Here is an 11,207-nt window from a genome sequence, read left to right on the forward strand (position 1 = left end):
CAAAATAATGGCCTGTCCATCATTTTTATACATGGCCTTATACATTACGGGATGGTAATTGTTTCATTATATACAGTGAGGTCCAAAAGTATTTGGACATTGACACATTTTTTGTTGCTTTTAATATTTTCATCCATGTCAGTGAACCGTTTAGAAATTACAGCACTTTTTGTACATAGTTCCCCCATTTTAGGGTACCAAAAGTATTTGTATTAAAATAGTTGAAGGTTTAGTATTTGGTCCCATATTCCTAGCAAGCAATGACTACATCAAGCTTGTGACTTGACAAACTTGTTGAATGCATTTGCAGTTTGTTTTGGTTGTGTGTCAGATTATTTTGTGCACAACAGAAATCAATGGTAAATAATGTATTGTGTCAATGTAAATAAAAATAGAATATGTTTCTGAACAAATCTAGATTCATGTGGATGCTTCCATGATTACGAATAATCCTAAATTAATTGTAAATAATGATGAGAGAGAAGTTACAGAGCCACAAAGATCATACCCCCAAAACATTCTTACCTTACATCTCACCATTACAAATAGGAGGGGGGCTAGCATGTTCGGGGGTATGATATTTATGCCTCTATAACTTTCTCATTCATCATTATTTATGATTCAAATCGAATGATCAACAATCATGGTATCATCCACATGAATATAGAAGTATCGAATAGTACGCTGGTATTTTTACATCGCTGATAGCAGGGGCACCTGTTTAGTAAAAAAAAAAAAGACAATGAGTGCATTCATTAACCCAGCGCCCCAATACGCGCAACCGTGAAATGCCTTTTAAACTCAAGGATTCTGAGGCCTGTCAGGCCTCCAGGGGAGCCCTTCTCTTCTCTGTTCTCTCAGCGATGTTCATATCACAAGCGGTGTGCAGCTCCAGACTGAGCTTGGCACGTCCCCGACAATAACGCACTCCATCTCAGATTTGTCGCCCCGGACCTGAGGGTACTAGTAACTACACAGGGAGCTATTCGGACATGCTACCACACCAGGAAACTGCAGACTTTAGACGGGTATGATTTGGATTTGGAAATGCGATATTGTGGCCACTTACATCTTTTACAATCTATACAATCTTCATTGAGGCAGTGCCGAGATTCAAGGACACTTCCTACACAGGGTTAGGAAAGAAACGTTGCTGAACTTCCCTTTGGCGCAATTCTGCAATAATACGAAATGCTCTGAGACCACGTTGAATTCTGAGAAGCACCTGACAATTGCATAGTGCACGTTATCTAATTGGACGAGGGTTTGACAACTATTGAATGACGCTGTCAAAGAACAATGTTTCAAACTTGTGAATTGAGGTTTGGCGTTGGTTCTGTCGTCTCCGATTTGGTAGCCTAAACATCAATGGATACATCACTTTGGAACACAAGCCCCTATTGTCGCGTGTTTTAGGATACACAATGCTAGTACTACTATTGAGATTACTGTGCTTTTCACTTTGTAGAGAGGTTGTTTTCACTCAAATACACCGGGAGAAGACAAAGACAAATGTTACTCCTAGACATGAGTATGCCGTCACTAACGGGAACGTAAACAAAACCAATAGTAGGCAGAGTTGGCACTCTGTGTATGGCAGAGTTGTCAACGAAATGGACAGTAAAAGGGTGCATACCTCAAGTGCATCGTCTTGGGATGTGGTTAGGACATTGGTGGATAACATGAATGGGACTGTTAATATGAAAAGAGTTATGAATGAAAGAACAATCGTGCGCAAAGGCCATTCTTCAAATGGAACCGATTATGTTACGTTACTCGAGGATGGAAAGTCTGAGAGCCTCGAGGTGGAAAAGTTGGACACCGAGCAGCATCCAACCATGGAAACGCGGAATTTTGTATATGGTCATTTAAACCCCTCCATGAGACGCACGCGAGAAGGGCACCACCGTAACGAGCACAAACGGATCTGCAGACACAAAAGAGGGACTGTAAGCCGTCGGAGAAGAAATGTGAAGGATGGCAGTAAGAAAGATAACAAAATAAGTGAGCCAACCATGCTGTCAGATGCGTCTTTGGATGCACTGTTGGCCATGTGGAAACCGCTGCCTAAACCTATGGCCCAGAACCAGTCAACAGACTTGCCATTTGATGCCAGTGATTATGAACAGTTCACTTTACCAGACCTCCAGGACTATACCACACTGATTCCTCTCAATCCTCAAACAAAGAGAAAATATGTAAAAACTAACTTTTACCCCATAACAGCAGAATCATATGCCATCATGATCATTTCAGTCATCATTTTTACTTTTGGAATAATTGGGAATATGGCAATCATGTGCATTGTGTGCCACAACTACTACATGAGAAGTATTTCAAATTCTCTTCTTGCCAATCTCGCCCTTTGGGATTTTGTTGTCATCTTTTTCTGCCTGCCGCTGGTGATATTCCATGAACTAACCAAGAACTGGTTGTTGGGGGAGTTCTCCTGTAAAATCATCCCCTATATTGAGGTAATTCCCACTAGCTATTGTGTTACTTGAGTGAGTGTTATGATTGGGTGTTGAAGTGGGGTCCCTGTTCAAAGTTTGCTGTCAATAACTCTCTTTCTTGTCACTTGTCATATCTACATTATATGCATGGTAGGTACTTCATATGACATGCAATGATCTGTGCTCAATTATGTGCACAGCCTGGTCTCATAAACTAGACATAGCATAGTAAATCTGGGCCACTGAATTTAGTATGATATGATACGTTTGGTATGGTTACATGAAACTGAAGGTTACTTAAGGCAAAAAATAAAGGAGGGTGGTAGATCGGGCATATATATATATCTCTTTTTTTACCTTTATTTACCTAGGCAAGTCAGTTAAGAACAAATTCTTATTTTCAATGACAGCCTAGGAACAGTGGGTTAACTGCCTGTTCAGGGGCAGAAAGACAGATTTGTATTTTGTCAGCTCTGGGATTTGAACTTGCAACCTTCCAGTTTCTAACCACTAGGCTACCCTGCCGCCCCATATAATGCAAATGTCTAGCAACCCAAAGGTTGCATGTTTGAATCTTACCATGGCCAACTTTAGCATTTTAGCTAATAAGAAACTTTTAACCACTTTTAACTTTTAGCTACTTTGCAACTAGAATGTAAGCTAACCCTTCCTCTAACCTTAACACTTAACACAGGTAGCCTAGCGGTTAAGAGCGTTGGGGCAGTAACCGAAAGGATGCGGGTTTGAATCCCTGAGACGACTAGGTGAATCACCTGCCAGAGTGCCTTTGAGCAAGGCACCCTAATTGCTCATGTAAGTCGCTCTGCATTAGAGCGTCTGCTAAATTACAATTTTATTTTTTAGCTAACCCTAACTCTTAACCCTTACCCCTAGCCTAGCTAACGTTAGCCAGCTTGCTAACATTAGCCACAACAAATTAGAATTCTTAGCATATCATATGTTTTGTAAATTCTTAACATAGTGTACATTTTGCAAATTCGTAACATATCAATTGTAATTTGTAACATATCATGAAAATGGATGATGGACATCCACAAATTAATACATACCATACCAAACGTAATATATCATACCAAATGGAGTGTCACAAATTTACGTACAGAACAATACAAAATGCTCTGAGACCAGGTTGGTGTGAAGTGTATCAGGTTTAGATTACTTGTTCTGCAATGTCACCTCAACCTGTTGTTTCAAACTCTTAGGTGACCTGTCACTGGCTAGATACAGAAGTAAATGCCCCTAGGCAATCTATGGTCAGAGATAGGGTTACAGTCCTACTTTCTCTCTAGTCTAAACAATGAGACAGTGGGCGTCAGTAATTACTGCACAGATCCAAACCTCATATTGCATCCGTTTACCATGTCTATTTCAGCAGTAAGGCAGCTCTTTTGTCAGCCATCTATTGTAAAATATGCAATGGTTAAATTAGGTGTTGAGGGATCACATAGACATTGTGCATAGCCTCTAAAATAACATGTTTTACAGAGTTACACAAATCTAAACACACATTAAAGTGAGCTTTCTGAACAAAACATTTTTTAAGTAATCAAAAATTGGGACATTAAAGACTGTAAAAACACCAGGAAATCAGTTCCGAGTGATTTTAACTCATTAAATATGTTCCCAAGTATTCTCACACATGTAGAGATGGTATACAAATGTGGTATACAAATGTAAGCAAGGTTTAAAATTATTACGTTTTATTCAAACAAATATGTTTGGGCTTCTTGCGGTCAATTTGCACTCTATAAATTATTTATAATTATGTTCCGGCCCCTCGACCAACCGCTCAAGAAAAAATCAGCCCGTGACTGAATCTAGTTGACGATCCCTGCCCTAGATCTTATGCATTCCAAGAACTTGGAACACCTTATACAGTTTGCAAAATAAACTGTGATTAAGGTCACCCCGTTAAAACGATGCACCTCAACAGCTATGCACTTTCTTGGTGAAAGTAGCTTTGATTGGAATAAACACAGATCTGATTGAATGAGTATAATCAACACATTGACGGACCCACATTGTCCTTGATAGGCTAGGTGAAATTTTCCCTACTGTTTACATCTATCCAATCCTTTCAGATCTCCACAAGTGCAAAACCCTAGGACTTGGTGTACCTGTCTCTGTTTTATACAGTCCAATCCTCTCCTCTTCCACAGACCTCTTTGACTTAATCTCCTGCCTTTTACCAGTCTGTCTGTTCTCACAGTCACAGAAATGTACTTTGTGTAAGATGGATGAATCTTGCAGGGGTTCACTATCATACTGCGGGTCCTGAGTGCCTTTCATGGGAAATGTGTTCATTATTTACCCGGAGAAGGAAGCACACTCCTTTTAGAAGAGGAAATCATCTAGATTTAAAAGATTCTACGGGTGGCTAAATACATCTGCCCGGGCATGCATATTGTACATGATGACAACAAGACAGATAAACCACGACACAAAGACCCAAACAATCCAAATATGTCTGTAAGCTGCTTAGTGACAGAGTTTGTAAGTCCAACATTTACATTTGACATACACTCTAATGCAGAGCAATTGAGAGCCTTACCAAAGGGCACATCGGCAGATTTTTCATCTAGTCGGCTCGGGGATTCAAACCAGCAACCTTTCGGTTACTGGCCCAAAGGTATTAAAACACTAGGCTACCTGCCGCCCTGTAGGCCATTTTAAAACCACAGTTCCAGACCTAGCAGTTTAAGTCTCTTTGAGTCACCTACCTCCATGGTAAGAACATTAAATGCATAGCGGCAGCGGCATCCTCATTATGTTAAGTGACTCGGTAATCAAGCATTTAATGGAGCGTAATTACAGAAACAGTGGGGCCATTAATTCTAATGGTTCCTGTGGCAACTGAAGTACTCTCAGTCACATGAAAATGTGTCATTATGGACACAAAGGTGACCAAGGTTAGTTACACAAGGCCTGCCCGGCATTAACAGTTGGTGCGCGATGTCTAATATTAAAGAAGTCTCGAGGTATTGCTTTTTTTTTTTACCAACATGTCACATGTGCAACCAGAGAAAAAAAAAACTCTCGACCACCTTTACTCAACAGACAGAGATGCATACAAAGCTCTCCCCCGTCATCCATTTGGCAAACCTTACCATAATTATCTTCTCCTGATAACAAACAAAGGCTCATTTTGTTCAGGACAATCCAGGGTATGACGCCATGTCATCTTGTAACTGTACATTTAACATAGTGATCATAAACATTCACATGACATGATATGACATGAGTTTTATGACATGGAAATATTAATTTAGAGTGTCTGGCTTGCTTGTATGACATCAAAGCGTTTTTTATTATATCCTCAACGTCTCAGATTTCAAAATACATAGATTCCTCTTCATTTAAAGCATTCCCTCACCCAGACAATTAGAGGGAGGGATGGTGTCAACTTCTTGTCGCGTAGGGGTGCTCAAGTTAAGAACAGCGCTGTGAATTGCAGAGCCTGAGCCCTGACATCATTTATAGGATGTTGCTGTACAGCCGCTGCGTTCCAATTTAAACGCTTATCAATGCCCAAATCTTCAATTTTCAACCCGTATACTACGGGTAGGAGTGTAAAGGGCTCCATACAAATGATGCTGTTTGTGAAGTGCAACAGATCTCTCACTCACTCTCTCTGAGGCCATAAGGACCAGACAGATCAAAGCCTGCCCCTGTACGTCTGACAGTACTCACGGCTTCTCTGGCTCAGGCACTGGCTCCTGTGTTTACACCTTCCTCTGCCAAGGCCCATAAGGAGGCAGTCACAATGATCAAGCCTAGCAACAAAAGAACATATCACACCTACACAGTCTAGAAGACAACACTCAATGTAAACTGCACATCTGCTGTCTCTGAGTTCTATGTGTATTAGCGTGTAAGATTTGGGTGAAAAAGCAACCACATTTGCAACACTTTTGTGGCTGTATTGTGATAGCAAAAAATTGGAGCATAGTGAAGATCTGGGTGTAGGGATAGAGATATTGCATTGAGATATTAATCTCCATGCCTCATGGTCTGCAGTTTGTGTTCATGTTATTTAATCATGAATATGAGCTGGCTCTCTTGCCAAGTCCATAACTCGATTAGGCTATGAAATGAGAACTGCATACTGTAACCATCGAGGACTGCAACTGGTCTCCCTCGCACACAGCACGATACACTGTGCTCCTTCTTTATCACGTTACAAAGTCACCAATATTATAAGCTGGTGCTCTAAAAATAAGTGTAAGTCTAAAGTTCACCCTTTGGCATACAAATGGAGTCTCCCGACTCGTTAAAACAGTATCACTCATAACACATTACTCATGGCTACTTTCAAACATCTCAGTATGGGAAATGAGGATCTAGTGTGCGATGAAGGACGGAAAAATCTGTTTGTCATTTATTAAAACGAGTCTGGACATTCGAGTGCTCTGTCAAAACATAAGCTCTTTATGGAAGATGTCTCTCCCTCTCTCTAAACCTGTTGACGTCTAGTATTCTGTGCTGTACCATTGTCATTTGAAAATTGTTCCAAGCGGTCTTTAAAACATGGATGGTTTACAGTGGACACATTCTTTTGGTCTTTTCAGAGAGCAACGTGGCTCTGGGGCCTTGGTATATTATCCAGATTCCCAAGGTGCTATACAACAAGGAGAAGTATCTGGAGACTGGATACATTTTCTATACTTGTTTCTCAATCAAAAACAAAATAACTCTCACTGTATTGTTAATGTGCAGTAATAACACATTAACTGGATAGTATCTTACCTTTTCCTCCCTTCTCTTTGTCCTTCCAGGTCGCCTCCCTAGGGGTTACCACCTTTACCCTGTGCGCTTTGTGCATCGACCGCTTCCGCGCTGCCAACAACGTCCAGATGTACTATGAGATGATTGAGAACTGTGCCTCCACGGCCGCCAAGCTGGCCGTTATCTGGATCGGGGCTCTCCTATTGGCCCTGCCAGAGCTCCTGATCCGCCAGCTGGTCACTGAAGATGGCGAGCCTCCGGATGTGACGCCCTGCCAGCGCTGCGTGGTTCGTATCTCCACCGAGCTCCCTGACACGCTCTACATGCTGGGCCTGACCTATGATGGTGCTCGCCTCTGGTGGTACTTTGGCTGCTACTTCTGCCTACCCACGCTGTTCACCATTGGCAGCTCCCTGGTGACCGCCTGTAAGATCCGGCAGGCCGAGCGGGCCTGTGTGCGCGGCAACAAGAAACAGATCCATCAGGAGAGCCAGATGAACTGCACAGTTGTGGCTTTGGCCATCCTCTATGGCTTCTGCATCATCCCAGAGAACATCTGCAACATCGTCACTGTCTACATGGCGGCGGGTATTCCCAGACGGACCCTGGACATTCTCCATCTGGTCAGCCAGCTGCTGTTGTTCTGTAAATCGGCAGTGACACCTGTCCTGCTGTTCTGCCTGTGCCAGCCCTTCAGCCGGGCCTTCCTGGACTGCTGCTGCTGCTGCTGTGACGAGTGTGGCCCGCCCAGATCTTCCACCTCTGCCACTACCAGTGAGGAGAACGAGCACGAGTGCACCACCACCGACCTGGAGCTGTCGCCCTTCAGCACCGTCCACAGGGAGGCATCCTCCTCCTACACCACTGCGGCGACCCACTGCTAAGAAGGGACAAAAGGTCATGACCTCCATCAGATGTTACAACTGCCCTGGGAAGAGGTCAAGAGATCGGACTGTAAACCCATTGGGCTGGTTTCCCGGCACCCGGATTAAATTTACTCCATGATGCTAGCTAGTCTGGGGATATGCTTAATCTGAGTCTGGGAGACCCTTACAGTTAGGATTAGTAAATGTTTTAATCCCAACAATTTAGGAGTTTAGAGGGCACGCCCTATTCTAAATGTTCACTTAATTTCCTGAATTGACTTTGAATTTAATTGACGTAACTCTGGTAAACATATGTCTCGGTTTACTCAAGTTGTGTGTATATACAGTTGAAGTCGGAAGTTTACATACACTTAAGTTGGCGTCATTAAATCTTGTTTTTCAACCACTCCACAAATTTCTTGTTAACAAACTATAGTTTTGGCAAGTCGGTGAGGGCATCTACTTTGTACATCACACAAGTAACTTTTCCAACAATTGTTTACATAGAAATGATTTCACTTATAATTCACTGTATCACAATTCCAGTGGGTCAGAAGTTTACATACACTAAGTTGACTGTGCCTTTTTTAACAGCTTGGAATATTCCAGAAAATGATGTCATGGCTTTAGAAGCTTCTGATAAGCTAAATGACATCATTTGAGGCAATTGGAGGTGTACCTGTGGATGTATTTCAAGGCCTACCTTCAAACTCAGTGCCTCTTTGCTTGACATCATGAGAAAATCAACAGAAATCAGACCTCAGGTAAAACATAATTTGTAGACCACAAATTCATCCTTGGGAGCAATTTCCAAATGCCTGAAGGTACCACGTTCATCTGTACAAACAATAGTACGCAAGTTTAAACACCATGGGACCACGCAGCCGTCATACAGCTCAGTAAGGAGACGCGTTCTGTCTCCTAGAGATGAATGTACTTTGGTGCGAAAAGTGCAAATCAATCCCAGAATAACAGCAAAGGACCTTGTGAAGATGCTGGAGGAAACAGGTACAAAAGTATCTATATCCACAGTGAAATGAGTCCTATATCGTCATAACCTGAAAGGACGCTCAGCAAGGAAGGAGCCACTGCTCCAAAACCGCCATAAAAAAGTCTGACTATGGTTTGCAACTGCACATGGGGACAACGATCGTACTGGTCTGATGAAACAAAAATAGAACTGTTTGGCCATAATGACTATTGTTATGTTTGTTATCTTTGGAGGAAACAGGGGGAGGCTTGCATGCCGAAGAACACCATCCCAACCGTGAGGCACGGGGGTGGCAGCATCATGCTATGGGGATGCTTTTCTGCAGGAGGGACTGGTGCACTTCACAAAATAGATGGCATCATGAGGGAGGAAAATTACGTGGATATATTGAAGCAACATCTCAAGACATCAGTCAGGAAGTTAAAGCTTGGTCGCAAATGGGTCTTCCAAATGGGCAATGACCCCAAGTATACTTCCAAAGTTGTGGCAAAATGGATTAAGGACAACAAAGTCAAGGTATTGGAGTGGCCGTCACAAAGCCCTGACCTCAAGCCTATAGAACATTTGTGGGTAGAACTGAAAAAGTGTGTGCGAGCAAGGAGGCCTACAAACCTGACTCAGTTACACCAGCTCTGCCAGGAAGAATGGGCCAAAATTCACCCAACTTATTGTGGGAAGCTTGTTGAAGGCTACCCAAAATGTTTGACCCAAGTTAAAAATTTAAAGGCAATGCTACCAAATACTTATTGAGTGTATGTAACCTTCTGACCCACTGGGAATGTGATGAAAGAAATTAAAGCTGAAATAAATAATTCTCTCTACTATTACTCTGACATTTCACATTCCTAAAATAAAGTGGTGATCCTAACTAACCTAAGACAGGGAATTTTTACTTTGATTAAATGTCAGGAATTGTGAAAAACTGAGTTTAAATGTACTTGGCTAAGGTGTATGTAAACTTCCGACCTCAACTGAATGATAAATTGTCCATTTGTTTACAGAAACCATACGGAAAGTAATGTGAATAGTTCAATTCAACATTTTGAATTAATTAACTCACCTGTATATTCTCTTTTTGAATTTGCACTGAAATTTACCATCTTTATTTTGTTTGTTGTTGTTTTTTTGTCATGTTTTTATTTTATTTTGTTGTCTCTTCCTGCTTCCAGAGTGTCTCAAATGGAAAGCAATATATTGAAATGGCTGGTCGTAGTGTATTGTGTTTTGCTGATAATGGTGATTCTTGTGAATCAGTTCAAAGTTATTCCTAGCTCCCTTGCTATGTAAGTATATTATTCCGTCTGTATTTGATAGCAGAAAACTGTGCGATACACTTCAGTCAGCCAGTAAACTTACTGGAGTGGTGTTTTTTTTTAACTCACTTTAATAAATAAATATAAAAAGAGTTTGACTGAATGTTTCTTTGACAAAATGTAAATTATTCGATATCTTCATATAAGGAATAAACAACCCATTTACTATTTAGGGATTAATATACCCTATCAAAACTGCTAACCATTACTTTATCGTTTTGTCTTGGGAACTAAACATTTGTGATAATATTCTCCAGAGGAAAGTGGTTTCCTGATAATGGCCAGTTAGCTTTCATAGAGGGGGAGCTGCTCATCTGGCCACCGTGTCATCATCATTATCCACTCCCCAGAGTAAACACAGCAGGCCTTGTTCCCTACCCGTCACCAAGGCAACCTCAGGAATCTGCTTCTCAGATGTCTCTGTGACTTCATGGTCGGCCGAGTGGCAGGGAGTCAGGTCAGATGGTAGGATGGATGGAGAGAAGGGTTCACAAGATTGGACTTAACTAGGGTATGGTGCGTCTCATGCATTAACATGAAGATGGTCTGTTATGGTCGGTTGTTGGCTCCCTTGAGCTTATTTCAGACATATGCCTTGCTAACTGCTAACCAGAATGTTTCTGTCTAGTTCACTTCAGCCTTCCTTGTATATTTATCCAGTTTCTGAGGCAGTGGCAAAAATGTTTCCTTCGAAAACAGTGTCCTAGGATCATGTGAAGATTGAACATTTCTGGAACATGCTCGACTTGAATGTCAAGCTTTAAAAAAATGATGGCCAAGAAACATATGCGCAGATAGGAATGGCATAGATGGACAAAATAATATTTTAGGCTAAACT

General features: G+C 41.6%; 1 protein-coding gene across 2 annotated transcripts; it reads left to right on the forward strand.

Moving 5' to 3' along the window:
• Positions 1–825: 825 nt before the first annotated feature.
• LOC110492759 (prosaposin receptor GPR37-like) lies at positions 826–8,520 on the forward strand. 2 transcript variants are annotated; one of them, XM_021567236.2, is made up of 2 exons: positions 826–2,474; positions 7,250–8,520. In XM_021567236.2, the coding sequence occupies exons 1-2, from the start codon at positions 1,425–1,427 to the stop codon at positions 8,081–8,083; spliced, it is 1,884 nt and encodes a 627-aa protein (XP_021422911.2). In that variant the 5' UTR covers positions 826–1,424; the 3' UTR covers positions 8,084–8,520. The 2 variants fall into 2 exon arrangements, with proteins under 2 accessions (XP_021422911.2, XP_021422919.1); XM_021567244.2 differs by having other exon boundaries at positions 826–1,028.
• Positions 8,521–11,207: the final 2,687 nt, after the last annotated feature.

Source organism: Oncorhynchus mykiss, chromosome 2, assembly GCF_013265735.2.
Source record: "Oncorhynchus mykiss isolate Arlee chromosome 2, USDA_OmykA_1.1, whole genome shotgun sequence".
NCBI lineage: Eukaryota > Metazoa > Chordata > Actinopteri > Salmoniformes > Salmonidae > Oncorhynchus > Oncorhynchus mykiss.

Excerpts from the sequence above, each read along its gene's own strand:
- LOC110492759 (XM_021567236.2), top strand. The coding sequence starts at position 1,425 with ATGCTAGTACTACTATTGAGATTACTGTGCTTTTCACTTTGTAGAGAG. Across the intron at positions 2,475-7,249 it reads AAATCATCCCCTATATTGAG|GTCGCCTCCCTAGGGGTTAC; the intron begins GTAATTCCCACT and ends TTGTCCTTCCAG.